Source organism: Apostichopus japonicus, chromosome 11 (genome assembly GCF_037975245.1).
Source record: "Apostichopus japonicus isolate 1M-3 chromosome 11, ASM3797524v1, whole genome shotgun sequence".
Lineage (NCBI taxonomy): Eukaryota > Metazoa > Echinodermata > Holothuroidea > Aspidochirotida > Stichopodidae > Apostichopus > Apostichopus japonicus.
Genome location: NC_092571.1, coordinates 20,200,937 through 20,218,382, shown reverse-complemented (window position 1 = coordinate 20,218,382; position 17,446 = coordinate 20,200,937). Strand labels below are relative to the sequence as shown.

Genomic DNA, 17,446 nt, shown 5'->3' with positions numbered 1-17,446 from the left:
TCTCAGTTTCATTTTTTGTTAAATTTATGTAAGTGAACTTTCTTAAGGTTAAAAAAGAAAAGTTAGCGATAACATTATTTGTTATGTATTCAATAGGAGAAATATAACCCGTTCATATTTGTAATATTTTTTATTTATTTATTTATTTATCCATTAATGCTGTCTGTATTCGACATTAATATATGTATGTGTTTTATAATGAAGTCAAATATGAGGTATCTAAAACTTCCTTAAACTTCGAATAATTTGGAAATGTTTACTTAGCTATAAATTTACCCATCATGCAACGTTTCCTGGAATTGTTTGTCAAATTCTTGTTTGCTAGAATACTACCTTCCTCATTAGATCAGTGACTGGCAATGTTCAGCTATAATTTACCGTGATTATACGTCACTCAGAATTTGTTGTCAGATACATTATTTCAGTAAATGAATCAATGAATATTGAAATGTTTACTTAGCTGTAAATTTACCCATCATGCAACGTTTCATGGAATTGTTTGTCAACTTTTTGTTTGCTAGAATACTACCTTCCTCATTAGATCAGTGACTGGCCATGTTCAGCTATAATTTGCCGTGATTATACGTCACTCAGAATTTGTTGCCAGATACATTATTTCAATAAATGAATCAATGAATAAATACACAACTTCATGATAAAACAAATGCCCCCTAAAAATGATAAAATTTCATTTACGGAAAAATACTTGACACTACCGTACCACTGCTACAGGAAAAACATTTTCAGTTGTTTTTGAACAAATGAACTCTCGCTATAAACCTACTGTACAACTAGGCCAAGGGTTCTGAAATTAAGTTTCTGAAAGGGTCATTGAAAAGAAAAGAGCAAAGGGGCAGTGCAGAATCAAACTCTCATCACTGAGCAATGTATAACATAGGCCAACACTGTGCTCAAGCCTAATATATAAGACATACACATTCATGGCCCACATATACCATATTAGTGTATGATAAAGTTGTATATATAACGAAACCAGTCTATAGCTGTGTGTGTGTGTGTTTACGTCAACAAAATTGTCCTTCAATTGGGTTTTAGTTCTTTTTTTCCCTTCACTTTGTATTACTGTAAAACTACTAATCTTATCCTATCAAAGCGAATTGCAAGAAGGATTGCTATACTAAATGAACGAGGTTCGAGGGGACGATTATACACCTACACCTATTGAAAGATATCAGAGGGTCCAAAGTTTTCATCAATCAAAATCTATTTTTAAACTTAGCAATCAAAACACAAACAAAGAAAGACAAAAAAAAACACTATAAAAAAAATGCTGGTGACGACAGCAAGTATATATGAACTGGCATTAATCCAAAGGTATGGATTTGTTTAGCTTAAGTTCTTAAACAGTTCAACGGTCTTTATGAAGGGGTCTGCAGGAAATAAGCTTGAAATAAGCCTAACACATGTATACATCAAACCTATAGTGTTGCAATCTTTGTGAACAGAAAGGTTCGGTTTTTGCACTCTGTTAAGGCTTCCTTTGTAGTAAAAATAAAATGCTGCGGAATGCATCTTTTACGTCTAAAATTACAATGTTTTCCTTTAAGGGGGGGGGGGGATACTGGATCGTTATAGGTTAGCAAAACAGTTTTTTGGGGGGGAGTAACAGACTAGTATTTTAAATAAATGCAGTACAAGGGTACAGAAGTAAATTATTTTCAGAATGTAAGCGGTTACGACATATAGACTAAGAGGGGGGGGGGGGGGGGAGCTGACTATACTGTAGTATGCAGTAACAATACAACCGTGCTTCAGACTCAAGTTAGGAGGAAAGATGGGTTGGGATGGGTATAGGGTTCGGGGTGGGAGGGGGTATAGGGGATGGCAGGAATATATTTAACCGGTGCTGTGGCCGGGAGGTTCGGGGTTCGATTCCCGGCCGGGTCGTTGTAAGGTGGGGTTTTCATCCAATAGCAATCTACGGCTTTCCCATCTGAAATGACTTTCTAAATTGAAAAGATTCCAAATTTGAGTTAAAATGTGGAATTGGAAGCTACCCGACGTGTAAGTTGTAATAAGCCCTTTCGGGTTTCTCCCACATTTGTGGTCGCTTAAGCGTCGTATAAATAACTGCTGATTATTATTATTATTATTAATATATACGCGTACAAAATTGAAATATATGCGCGTATTTAATTAGCTGATTTAATACATGCATATATTCGAAATAATACGCGTTTTATATTCGATTTAATACGTGTATACAAGTTCCTGCTAATATGATTGGCTGTTTTATATACGTTGTATATATTCTAATTAATACGCGTATAGGATATGGTATGTTTGTCCCATAGTGCCTATGCTATACACGACGATTGAAATGGCATCTGCTGATTGGTCTTCTGAATATAGTTAAAATCGGCTTAAATCGAGATCAATATATTTAAGCTATTTTTGGTATTTCTAAAAAACAACAACAATGGTTGTAATCGACATGATATGAGGCTAAATGCGATGGTGTTAGATGTGATGGCGTCCCATGGATGGGGATAGCTTTAATGGTGTTATACGTGATGGTGCTTGATGGTATGATGCTGTATTTGATGGTGCTGGACGGGATGGTTTTTGATGGGATGGTGTTACATGGTATGATGTTAGATGCTATTATGCTGGATGTGATGGTGCTAAATTGAATGATGTTAGATTTTGTTTGATGTGATGATTCTACTGTTAATGAGATGAGGCTATATGCGATGGTGTTCGATGTAATGGCGCCACATAGGATGGGACTAGATTAAATGGTGTTAGATGGGATGGTGCTACATGGGAAGGGGCTAGATGGGATGATGTTATATGTGATGATGCTTGATGGAATGGTGCCATATGGGATGGTGTTAGATGGTGTCGGATGGGATGATGCTAGATTTGATGATGCTATAGATGTGATGGTATTAGATGGTATGGTGCTAGATGTATTGGTGCAAGATATGGTGGTATCAGATGGGATGGTGCTAGATGTTATGGTGCTAAAATGGGATGGTATTGTATGGAATGGTATTAGATGGGATGGCCCTAGATGCGATGGTATATAATGGGATCATTTGGATGGTTTTCTATATAGATGTGATGTTGCCAAATGGGATGGTTTTCTAAGTGGATGGTATTAGATGTGATAGGGCTAACATGACAGTAAAATATCTGAATGCTTTACATGTAGAGAAATTATATCACATGGCAAAATAAATCCACGAGTGCTGTTGTAATGTTACCAAACAGAAAAAAAAAACTGGTTTGTCTGGTCTGTTTTCGTGCACTGCAAGAGAACGTAATGCTCACACAATGGCGTTGAATATTCCGTACATATTAACACCTCTTTCTTTATCTGAGATGTTTTAACCGTCACCCCATCGTTTCATGTTAAGCAACATGAAAGACCTACTTCTACTCAATGATGTATGTATTAAATACCGTGTCCAAAATATACAATATTAGCTTCAAAACTATTTTTTATTCTTCATAATTATGCGCCCTGGAAAGACACACGAGTGGTACACAACGTAGGCTACACCAGTATGCGTCATATCTTCCAAGCGACGTTACGTCGTAGAGTCATACATGCACACACCCAAACGCACAATACAAAACACAGAAGTAGGTTCGTGATCTAACTTAGGTACCATAAATTACTCAGTTCAAACCACACAAAACACCCACTTTGGCGGAAACCGACTAACCTGTCCTTCTTTCTATATAAAGGTTTTTTTTTTTTTACCGAACAGCAAACATTTGATGAGGATGTCCTATACTATAGCAATCACGGGCACTTCTCAACCATATAGTATACAGGTTTAGTTGTTGTAAACTGGTTAACAACCTATGCAGTAACCGTGTACACATATACGCACTCTTATATCAGTAACATAGCGTTGCTTTGTAAACCGCTACAGTGATGATCAACCGCCTGTCAAAATTATAGGCCTGTGCAGGAGAATTATAAATATTCCATCTTATTTATGTATACATACAAGACAATAAAAACCAGACAATATCAGTCATGTATAAGATTGTCGTCATAATGCCCTACATTCAGTCATATACCGCTACAACGTTGAATATACCGGCAGAATTCCATCTATAATTGACAATACAATTTCTGCAGTTACGATTTAATTGACCCTTTCTTCATATATAGCCAAGCAATAATGCCAAGTGCATATTTGGTTTACTATATCCAACACCATATGTAATCTCCACGCAAATTCAGTTAAACAGTAGGACAGCAGTATTTCATAGTAAAAGCCATTTAATTGACACTAGTGTGTACACTTCGCACACTCTTTACAGGACGAAGCAGTCATTTAATTGTGATCACAGTGATAGTAACCCGCAAAAACCCGCCTGATTGGAATTACAGATATAGCTTAGGTCTGGATCAGAATATAAAACAATACATGCTACAGAGAATACTACTGTGGAAAAAGGTCAAAAAGGTCACATGTGATAAGTTATTATATATATATATATATATATATATATATATATATATAGTTACTAATATATTATTTTAAGTTTTACTATGGTGGGGAAACAGGTGATGCAACATTTCTCATTGGTTGAATATCAGTTCCGTCCATTGTTTAATTTTTTTTTTTTTTTAAATTTGTTTAAATGATTTCTTAGGGTGTGGTTTCTTCTTCTTTGTTTTTGTCTGCAAGGAAATGTTATTGTTTTTGTTGTCGATTTCATCACTTCCTTCTTTTTCCCTCGCCAACACACAATCCCTTCCTCGCAGCATAAATGACCCTTCACTCTGGGATATATATAACCTATATATGTGTATGTGTGTGTGTATATATATATATATAATAATAATAATAATAATAACTTATCACATGTGTTAACATGCACCCACTGGCTCGAACAGCGTGTTAATGTTACTATGTGTGTATAGTTTTACAAGCTTTAATATAACCCTGTGTTTATAACACGATCACATGCATTAATAACATGTTGTGCAACCCTAACTTAAAAGGTTACACAGAGCGGCTGGTCATGTAAGCCTGTATAAACCCAGACCGCGAAAGACAAAAACATACAGAAGAAACCGAATGGCCTGTTAACTCAAAGCAATCCACGTCGGGTGGCTATCCAATTTACATTGTTTTTTAAGATCAGTTTATTACAAATAGGACGCTTTTTTGTACCAAAAGTGAATTGTATATTAAATACGTGTGATTGATATTGTGATATCACATTTAATGATAATTCTAGCACACCTTTACGGTCAATATATCGATGATATATCCTGGGGATATTTCCTGTTCTCGATTATAAGAGTATAAAATACGTAGGCCTATATATATAGAGGGCAACTTGCCAGTATATACACAACTCATATAGTTCTATAAATAGTAGCGAAATGAGCAGGCTATATCCTGTAGTTGTTGTTGTTTTAAAATTCCACATAACGTATATACGTGTACGGTCGTCAAGCTATAATACTATACATACACATATACCATTCTAATCAACCCGTACAACAACATCTCACTTGCCGACGGAGTACAAATATATAATATTCTACATAAAACCCGTTCAATACTTTAGTCAATGCAACGGTATGGATAATGCTATCAGCTAAATGTCTCATCTGAAACCCCGGTACGGCATCTGGTACTACAATAAGCCTATTTATACGGTATACTATATATTTTTTATTCTATTATATACTTCACTTGTAGTCCTAGATACACCACTGACTGTTTCAGTGAACAGCATATGCAGACCTGTAGCCTCTTCAATTTTTTTTTTTAGCCAAAGCAAATATTTACAAGCTGCTGTGATGTACCGTCCATCTTTAGCCTAAGGTCACTTGTTTAGTTATCACGCTCAATGCGTCTAATTTCTATCTATATAGAATGATATATTACATAGAGGAGGTGTATAGGCTTCTCCAACATTGGTACTTGACACTTTGGTAGGATATCTCAAGTTGTAAATGGCCACTGGATATTTCGTGAGGTATCTGTAAACATCTGTGTGACAAAATGTCAACAACTTGTCATTTTCTTCTCTCTCTTTTGTTTTTGTTTGTTTTTTTGTTTCTGCTGGTTCTATATTTTGTAGATAAATTAGGGATTCTGTACTTGAATGGACCCAAGTGACCATGGCATCATCATGTTAGTAATCATTACTTTTATTAGGAAAGACAAGTCGGACCAACATTTGAGTATGGTACTTCCGTTCAACTATTCTTTCAGTGCGCATGTCACCTCTGACTATTGCCAAGCAATATTTGCAATATTATCTTTTAGAAAGAAATGTTTTTCGCACAACTGGTACGCGTGTAATAAATGCATAGCAATATTGTGACTTTTGATAATGAAGGTATATTACAACATTGTTGAGAAAACAATATATAGGATATGTGCATGGAAGCGTTGTTATACCGACGAAAAGCGGTGTTTGCACAATTCAGTTAAGATGGAGGAGGATTCATGTCAATTAAGAAAGGAAAATTTGTCAGAAATGAAAGATAATTTGAGAAAATAACTATATAACAGCATGTATGTACTCAATTCCAACTGCGAATTGATATATATAGATATATATATATAGGCTATATATATAGACTATATATATAGGCTATATATAGGCTATAGATCTATCTTTATATATCTATATATAGCCTATATAAAGGCTACAGATAGGCTATATATATATATATATATATATATATATATAAATGAAAATCGTAATGAGCTGGAAAATCAAGAACAGTGAAAACACTTTCAGCCTCCACCGGGATTCGAACCACGGGCCTCCCGCTCTGTACGCGGACACCCTAACCACTAGGCTATGGACGCTGATTGTATGTCCAGAGGTTCGAAACCGGTAAGGAAGATCGTAATTCCACTGTAGGCGTTTGTCACCTGTATCGAACAATGCTAGTTCTGTTTTTGGTGACATATTTTGCCTTACTCTAGAGATCAAACATGTATATATATATATATATATATATATATATATATATATATATATATATATATATATATATATAAATAGCCTATATATATATAAACACGAACCGTGTATGAATGATTCACCGCCTGTAGGTAGCTAGTCTATTCATCACACTGTATGGTGGAGTGAACACGTAAAATGAGTATATATTCAGAACTCGTACACGCCCGTGGGGTTTTTACATATTTTATTCTAAATATAGTGTAACATGATACAAAGATTTACAACATCTGTCAAGGCACCGTGGAAGCCAAGCAAATGGATTAGTCTAAATTCCATGGTGGCATGCTCACAAGAAGAGTGATCAAGTCACAACATAGTAGTAAAAAAGAAAGAAAAAGAGAGAGAGCTAGTAGGATATGTCATCTGGCTTTAAAGGGATATATCGATTTGTGGAGTCCGAGGAGACAATAAAGATATGTAATTAACATCCGCTCCCAGTCAATGGTTTAATTCAGCATTTAACATACAAGGACAACTTCAGACAGAATTTGTAGTCTTGATATGTAACAGTATACAAGTCGGACAAAAAAAAAATGCCGGTGAAAATTGTTTGGAGTGCTATAGTATTGTTTCTATATAGCTATTACTCAAAGTATTAACCTTTATATGCTAAATCTCTGGAATAATCCTTTAAAGCTTATCCATTCATACTTAGTAAAGATTACTAAATCCTATTGGTCCATTCAGGTCAGCTGACCGTGGTTAATCCTGTGAGTAACGCACGGTAAAATTACGGGGCATCACTTTAATAAATCTTTGGTTATATGTAACCAAAACGTTTTTTTTTATGATTTTTCCCCCACACAAATGGTAGTGTATGAATGAACGGGGTTAATCAACGGTCTAGCGTGCGTTACTCACATGATTAATGCACTCCGGGTGTTAATGCTATCGCTGGATGCACTCGGGCTCCGCCCTCGTGCATCGCTTGCATTATCCCCCGATCGTGCATTAATCCTGTGAGTAACGCACGTTAGACCGTTGATTAACCCCTTATTAAAGATCACGTCGGTTTCTCAGTGTGTAGGATTAACAGTTTAAGGTTAACTCATCTTTTTATAAATTAAAATAACTCAACCAAAACATATTCTTGTAATTTTGACAGAAATAATAATTAAAATAAAACTGTTAGCAAACTGCTTATCCACTAGAGAGCCTGTGTAAGAGAATGTGTAAAAGTAAGTTGGCTTGACGTTTCGATCCTAGCAGGATCTTCTTCAAAGGCTGAATGACAAGTAACAGTAACAGAAGGGACAAAAACACACACAGAATACAGACAGGCCAACTTACTTTTACATAAATAATAATTAACAGAGCCTCCTTCGATGACATTTGAACACTATTAAGTCCTTAAGAATTTATAATACATAATAATAATAATAATAATCGTCATTTGAGGACATAAAAGTATTGGGTTTATTCCATGGAGTGTATCATGTGAGGACCACCTGAATATGTGCATAAGGTTGCATAGTCCAGTCACTTCATTGAATTAACTCAGCTGTATAGAGGATAACTTAATGGGAAAAAATTGATTTAGATTTTGACCTATATAACAAGGCTTAGCTCAACCAGGAGGGTAGCCTGACCTCCTTTTTAAGTAGCTGGGTGAACGCAATGCTTTTCTAGGGGACAGGCAGAACCTATTTTCTACTCCAAAAATCTGAAGTTTTTTTTTTTTTGGGGGGGGGGTGAGGAAATGGGAGGGGGTAGATCTAGGCTCAAAACTAATGAACATTCGTATGGATAGTAAACTATTATATTCTCGTGTAACCATTTTTTTCTATTCTCTTACCAATTGCCTAAAGACAACATCTTTATGTGTTATGCATTATAAACAGAGTAGTTTTATGTATCAAAAAGTGAGAAAACTAATTATCCATATAGTTCTTTAACTCTCATTTACAACAACGTATGCTTTTTATAATACATATATGTATTGCTTGAAATATTCATATAATTTGGTTGTGGTAATGTTTGTTTTCACCCCTTCCCACTCCCCTTCCCCCAAACGATCAAATTCATTTCACAGGTCAAAGATACGCCCGGATCAGCCTCTCCCAGCACTCATTTGCACTGTTAAGACAGATGACAAAACCTTTTCCTCTTGCCTGTCTTTCGATGAAATGAAACTCACCAAAAAAGTTGATATTCTGATGAAATTTTTGGTTTAATATATCATAGAACCTTTAACCCTCTTGATATCCGATCCATTCATCGAAAGATAAAAATGACATGTTGACAGATGTAAACATTAGCGAGCCTCTCATTCTCTCTCACACTCCTCGAAAAATAGGCTAAACAAATGTTATGACATTTTGTTTGGAAACGTAGCATATACATCAATTGCTATCTTAAAATATAACAAACGTAATTTTGATCAAAACAAGGTAAACCTGTACACAGTAGGAAGAAAACTTTAGCACGCTTCACGCACTTACAAACCAGTTTCTCGTGACCTTTATATCAATGTTCCTTATGCACCGCTATTTTGGTAGGAACGTCGGTATTCAATCGACAAGCTGTCTCCACCTGTCACACCTCCCCTTTCCGTCCCATGACACGCCGTCACCACCACCACCACCGCGATGTGTATATTTAAAGATAGCGATATTTGCATGGTTTGCATTTGTCTAAAGAATTTGTATTATATATGTATATATTGTTCGATACAGGTGACAAATACCTACAGTGGAATTACGACCTTCCTTACCGGTTACGAACCTCTGGACACACAATCAGCGTCCATAGCCTAGTTGGTTAGGGTGTCCGCGTACGGAGCGGGAGGCACGGGTTCGAATCCCGGTGGAGGCTGGAAGGTTTTTCACTGTTCTGGATTTTCCAACTCATTACGATTTTTAATTATATATCATTTGCCTTTGTCGTTTACCTCCATTTCAGTAACATAAAGTCTGTTCAAAGTATTTCTCTCGAGATCCGGCTTTAGGTATCACAAATAATTTCGAGTTGGTTAGCATCATGTTTGATCTCTAGAGTAAGACAAAATATGTCACCAAAAACAGAACTAGTATTGTTCGATACAGGTGACAAACGCCTACATTGGAATTACGACTTTCCTTACCGGTTTCGAACCTCTGGACATACAATCAGCGTCCATAGCCTATAGTGGATAAGGTGTCCGCGTACAGAGCGGGAGGTCCGGGTTCGAATCCAGGTGGAGGCTGGAAGTTTTTCACTGTTCTTGATTTTCCAGCTCATTACGATTTTCAATAATATATATATATACATATATATATATATATCGTTTTTAATTGTAACTAATAACTTATTTTCTGGTCTTTCTCTTCCTTCCAGGACAGCTGTTCATTCGGTTTCGATCAAACTTGATAAAATATACAGTGTCAACTTAAACGAAGATGTTCCGTATTTTTGGTGATATTAATGTCCCACTGTGATACTTGCGAGTCCACATTACGGAAGGTATTCCATCAGATGTTGTCGTGTCGAGATGTTGTTGTAGGATATTCAAACCTGCGGCTACAGGAAACAGAGTCCTGTTATAACCAAAATACATAAACAACTCAATAAAGAGAAAGAATAACAAGGGGCGAAAGAAAGAAAGAAAATTGAAGAATAAGAAGAGGAAGACGCGATATCAAACATGGATGTTTTCGGAAGTTCAAGGTCATCGTACTTTCTATTACTTGAACCTTTTTGACTGATTTTCTCTTTGAGACAATCTTATCTGAAAATTATTTCAAATTCTAAATCGGCTGTCGACTTATGATGGCGATCAATGGGTCGATAAAGAACGAAGAGTTGAAGGATAAATCTTCCAAGTTTGTGACTCCTCAGCAGAGGAGTGACCAGATTGACCAATATTTGAAAGAGGAAGGTCAAATATATAAACAATACATCAGGAAAACAATACGGCTCTTACTGGTTGGTAAGTCATTTTGTTTGTTGTTTTTGTCATCAAATGAATTCAATTAAATGAACTATATCAAATGATGTCAATCATGTGAAGTCAATGCAATAAACTCAATCAAATGAATTCAATCATATAAATCAAGCTCATGATATTAATAAATGAATTCAATCAAATGAATTCAATTAAGTGGAATCAATCAAGGGCATTCAATCATATAATCAATCCGCTGATATTAATCAAATGAATACAATCAAGTGAAGTCAATGCCATAATTCAATCAAATTAATTCAATCATATAAATCAATCCGATGATATTAATCAAATGAATACAATCAAATGAATTCAATTAAATGGAATCAATCATACGAATTCAATCAAATGAACTCTATCAAATGAAGTTAATCATATGAAGTCAATGCCATAAACTCAACCAAATGAATTCAATTATATAAATCAATCCAATGATATTTATCAAATGAAGTCAATCATATTAGTCAATCCGATGATATTGATTCAACCAAATGAATCAATCAAATGGATTCAACCGAATTCATTCAAGCAAACGAATCCAGTCATGTTAAATCAATCCAATTAACTTAATCAAATGAATTCAATCATATGAATTCAATTAATGAAATCAATCAAATGAATTCAATCAAATGATGTATATCAAATGAAGTCAAAATCAAGTGAATTTAAATGCCATAAACTCAATCAAAGGAATTCAGTGATATATATCAATTGAATTAATCAAATGTATTCCATCAAAATGGGATCAATCAATTGGAATCAATCAAATCGAATCAATCAAAACAATAAAATTAAATGACGTCAATCAAATGAATCTAGACAGGGGGAAGTGTTAAGGCTGTTAGTCAATGGAACTGCCAAGCCGCAAGAGGACGTGTTGGAAAACTATGGCATGTTCATATATTTCTTGCAGTTTTCTAGCAATTTTCAAGCGCAATTATACATGTTAGAAAGAAGAATGGATTTTTCAGATTTTTTGTAAAGTTTAATTATTGAAGGAAGGAGGCCGGGATGGGGGGGGGGTGGGTGGGTTGAAGGGGTACACTCCAGTTATTCTCGCTGCTACGCCCCTGTATGCTAACATTTTCTATTACAGAAAGCCTCCCCCGATCACACTTTTCTCATCGATACTTCTAATTGTATTTAATTTAAAACAGTTTTTAATCGATGTTTCGGACTAAATTAATGGGAAGGAACCTCAACGAAATGTTCCCATTTTTAACTTTAACCTTTTTGGTATTGTAAGCCCCATTTTCTTGAACATTCAGCGATCGACTTATTTAAGATGACACATTTCGTGCGTAAGGCATTGTAAACACTCCAACACAATAGTACTTTCAGAACTGTACATACCAAACCAATGCAAACACCCTGATCACGTCTTTGAAAGCCTTAGCATGAATTGATACTAACCTCGATCAAGTTTGTGTTTGTTTGAAAGATTACATTTATTTTTGGCAAGTAGGTTATATTGATATATTTTTGAGAAAACCGAAGTTCGTGGAAATGGGTCCATGCAAGTTATTATTAAAATTCCCATTGTATACGCTTTGCTATACCTCTTCCCAACTTTAAAGGCATTGAAGACTCGCCCCAAACCGCGTGCCGCCTTCTGAAAAAGTTAACTTTCCGTTGCTCACAAGTGAAGTTTTTTTCTTGTCGCTATAAAATGCAGACAGTAATGAAACGTGATACCTTGTTATCTTTTAACTAGACCAGAGATGCCCGTCACTGCTATACACTGTGCTGTGGGTAATGACCGTAGCTGTATGTACTGACTGTACACTAGTGTCTAATTACCGACGGTAGCAAGCTGTGTGTGTATTTTCTGGGATCGATGGTGGTGGTGTCTAACACTTCTGTTACACCTCATACGAAACTAGGTCAGATAACCGGCATAACACGTTACTTTGTGCGCGAGTCTTTACTCCCTTTAAGTTTTTACTATCCTTCCGTAACTGTTTCATTCTCTCTTCTCTCTTAATTGCTCTCTTTTCTATCTAGTTTCTTCTTGTGTCCCTCTGTCTTGTCCTGATTGTATTGAATTTTGTGTAGTTTGTTTTTATTTCTACATGGTCACTAGCTTAGATAACAGTCTTTTTTTCTGTTTTTCTAGTGACCTTCATTTGATTACTTTCCAACCGCTTTGTTATATTGTATTTAACTTGTACAAACATATGAGAACTAAATTTGAAATTGAAATTGAAAAAGTAATAATAATAATAGCTGGCTTATACATGCATACTAAGTGGACATGGTTGTATTCTTCTTGCATGTCAATACGCGCATCATGGAATTTTCATTTTATGTTTGTTTTTATAATGTCGTACGGCCTTATCTATCATGGAACTGGGGGTTAATCATGCTAATCATACCTCGTGGAAAACGATTTATACTGAACAAACCCCACCCGATACACTCAGAGAACACAGTTATACTTTACTACTGTAAATCTTAAAGTCCAAAGTAAAAACTGGATCGTGCTATAAGTCGGTAGCATGTGCTATTATAGGATTACAGTAAGAACTGAGGATATGTGTTATTCCAAGAAATCGAGATTTGTCAGCACAATCCAGTATTTACTGTGGCATAAAACTGTAAGATTTACAGTAGTTACTGTAATCTCTGTGTGAATAGGCTGACGAACCAGATAATACAAACCACACTTAAATAATTTATCCATTTATAACCTTTTTTTGCTTTCATACGTACAACTTTAACCGTTTTATACAATTAAATACTATAGGCGGCAAATCAAATGCCAATTTTGATCTGAATTTCAAAGCGTTTTTTGTTGTTGTAACTTTATAGAAATATGTGCTGTGATTTTGCTATCGGAATGAACAGCTTGTTACCATGGTTACATATGTTTGAATATCGCTGTTCTTACAGGTTGGAAAATGGGACGGGGTAGGAAAGTCGCTCCACCCAGCTCGCCCCCTCCACTCCGGGCACAAAGATCATTCGGAATTTGAAAATGATCATAGTTTTCGCGAATTGATACTGTCAATTCAACCTATGAAACAAAAAATAGTGTTTATTTAATCAACGGAAAACAAATTTTGAGATAAATTAAATTTCTTCTGCCTTTATGTTTTTGGAATCTCAAACAAACTAATGTGTGATACTGGCATAGCCGTGTAAGTACGAAACTTGGACATCCATTAGTTCTCGCAAAGTATTTGTTGCCATGGTAACTTCATTTCTGTTTCTTGCTTTTGTCGAAAACAGTGACATTTAATTTGTAAATGGTTAGCCTATGAAAACGTTTTATATTTGGGCAGCAGGTAAGACTAAAAATGGATTGCATTATCTTTTTCCTGTAAACTCTTTGTTGCCATGGTAACCTCTTTTCTATATATTGTACGTAGTTGCAAAAAAAGGACAACGTAATGTACAATGGGTAGCCTGCTATTTAATAGTCTGCTTTGTTTTGGGTGAAAAGCTAGTACTGCCTTTATGTGTTTTTATACCCTTTCCCAAGTTCCAGACAGCGAATACTGACAAAGAGCCATGTCTAAGTTAGGGGAAAAAGAAACACACAAACACACATACACAACACGGAGCATTATATATACGTGTTCATGTCGTAAAACGAACAGTTCCTATGACGATGTGGCAATACCGATATTAGTTTAAGTGAACCATGAATGTTTAACGAGAGAAAATAGTGATTTCTGTTTTAGCTGAGAAGAATCTTTCTCTAACGGAGAATATATAGGGCCTATTAACCATTACCTTTTGCAAGCAATAAAGTATAAATTACGTATAGAATTGCAAACGCAAAAGAAAAGCAGAATTATGAAATACTTTTATAAACACATATAGCAATTTAGAGGGATATAACATAACAATTGAAAGTAATCATGAAACGATTAACGAAGGCATGGATCAAAGATAATTTATATTTTTTAAGTAACCTCAAAACTCTCTAATATTCGATTTTTAAGTTAACCCGCTTCCTGATTGACTGAATACGCCCGCTTTGACTATTGGCTCCTATAAGGTCTCCCCACCGTAATACACAGTAAGCCGCCAATGATTACGTAATACGCTTGAAATTCCATATTGATGACGTCAGAGGGGAACAACTCAATCGAGTAGTAGCGCTTCTCCGTACAAACGCTAAACTACAACACAATCAGTAAACAACAATTTCATTATAATTTCTCAGCAAAAACGAAAGACTTCAAAGAAGGTTCAATTGCAAGGCACCAGCCTTATGACTTTTGATCCGATATGCACAGTAGAGGAATTACAGCTAATGGGCTGAAATAACTCAAATAACAAAGACTTTTAGCACAGGCTGATTTTTTTTTTCTTGTGTAAAACCCCTTCTCAAGGGAAATATGCTGAAGCATTCCCCACCGGGATTCGAATCCGGGCCTCCCGCATTATGCGAAAACCCTAACCGCTAGGTTATGGACGCCATATATATATATATATATATATATTACACTTACAAGAGTCAGTGTTATAACATATCACTGCATTCCTTAATTGATATAGTGGAAGCCAGCTCAAATAACAAAGACTTTTAGCTCAGGCTGAAATGAATTTTCTTCATTGTGTGGAATAAAGTAATACCTTTCCTCAAGGGAAATTTGCTGAGGCTAAAAGCAGCCTTGCATAAATTAAGGAACTGCACAACGGTCCAAGTGTTGGCATCCTTCGCATTAAATACCAAGTTAGAAACTAGGATGGATGTTGGTGTTGGTGCAAGTCATCACATTTTGATGTACTGCGGTATCTTGTTTAAAATTCAAAAAAAGATGTAGACCTGATCGATTGGAAAAGCGGAGAGTTTTGCAAAAATGCTGTATAAAGATGATGGGTTTTAAAGGAATGAATACTTCAGTGTGTATAGTGAAATGTGTGAGCAGGGTTGCGATAATGTTGAATGCAATATGACATCTTTTGATAGCGATGTAACTGATATATATAACCTTTATATATATAAACTACAAAACCAACTAAATAATAAACAAGGAAATAGTACGTTGACCGACGAATATGAAATCATAACAATAATTTGAAATGTTCGTTTCCTCCGGAATCTTGCTCTGCAAAACCCCAAGTGTAAAAAAATATATATATAAATAATAATAATCAAAAATAATAATCAAAATGACACGTACTGCTTTGCTGAGGAAGGTATATATATATATATATACATATATATATATAAGTCACGTAAAGCACATATTGTGTTCTAATAGTGTCGATTTGTATAGTAAACTCTATTTACATGCTTTTGCCCATTCCCCCCCCCCCCCCCCCCTTGTTGCTTGTTATTCGCCAGGCCACGTGTACATGTCTATGCCATTTCGGCATATAGATAAAAGGTGGGCGTAACAATAATTTATTCTATGTCTATCTATATATCTATATAAAATACCTGTAATAATCAGAAAAAAAAACCCCGAGACAGACATGCTTATCTTAGCAAAACCCAAATGAACTCGGGCGAAGATAAGCATTTGAAAAAATAGAAACGTGCGTCGATTCATAATTATGAAGTCATTTTTGTGTTTATCACTTTGAAAGGCCTGCGGGCTATGGATCAAGCCAGTATGATTAGACGGTATTATGCAAATGTTAGTTTTGTTTCCAGTCGTTTCGCCTGAACGGTTATAGGACTCAAGTTTTACCCGGTACTTCTACGCTTCATGCTGTTTAATGTGCATGCCTATATACATATCATGCTGCCTGTATGTATCTATCTGTTCACCACATCGTTTTATTACTTTGGTAATAAAATTAAGAATTATAAATTCGAGAGATCACGGATCTACCGTTTAGTTTTTTTTTTCAGTGGTCAGATATCTTTACAGACTTAGAATAGAATACGCCTTTTCGTTTTATTATAGTCTATTAAACAGTAGGCAGTCTCGATGGATTGTAGATTGTAAAAGAATGAAACAGAATAAAATAAATAAATAAATAACTTCGTGGATTTAGGTAAGAAACCAAACGTTTCATTAGTTGGTATCCTATCGTTGAACAGTGTGCGTATAGAAACTAGGCTCCTTTGATCATGCAAGTATATCTGCAAAGAAATTAACCAGTTGAGACATTTTCTCCCTTCTTTGAAGTACTTTGATGTGATACTTCAAAGCTTCAAAGCACTTGTTTTTGACAGTGTGAACAGTATGAATATCACGTGACTATCAGATAAAGGTAAGGATACTGTTAGTATGACGGCTTTGAAACATGATATGTGAGGACAGTAAGTAGTGGTAGTAGCATTAGAATCAGATAAAGGTTAGGAACTGTTTATACTGTCAGTACGAGTGCTTTGAAGCATGATATGTGAAGACAGTGTAGAGTGGTTTTAGCATTAGAATCAGATAAAGGTTAGGAACTGTTCATACTGTCAGTACTAGTGCTTTGAAGCATGATATGTGCTGACAGTATATAGTGGTATGAGCATTAGAATCAGATAAATATTAGGAACTATTCATACTGTCAGTACGAATGCTTTGAAGCATGATTACGCGAAGACAGTGTAGAGTGGTATTAGCATTGCAAACTTGT

General features: G+C 35.4%; 1 protein-coding gene and 1 non-coding gene across 2 annotated transcripts in view; both read left to right on the top strand.

The window, feature by feature from the left end:
• Positions 1–17,446, top strand: part of LOC139975628 (guanine nucleotide-binding protein G(olf) subunit alpha-like) — a 47,857-nt gene that overhangs the window by 4,738 nt on the left and 25,673 nt on the right. Inside the window, exon 2 of the mRNA XM_071983687.1 lies at positions 10,303–10,894. Coding sequence (XP_071839788.1) covers positions 10,732–10,894 — 163 coding nt within the window. The 5' untranslated portion in view covers positions 10,303–10,731. The remainder of the gene's footprint in view (positions 1–10,302; positions 10,895–17,446) is intronic.
• On the top strand, positions 9,729–9,801 carry Trnar-acg (transfer RNA arginine (anticodon ACG)). The gene has a single exon. It is a non-coding gene; the product is annotated as a tRNA-Arg (tRNA).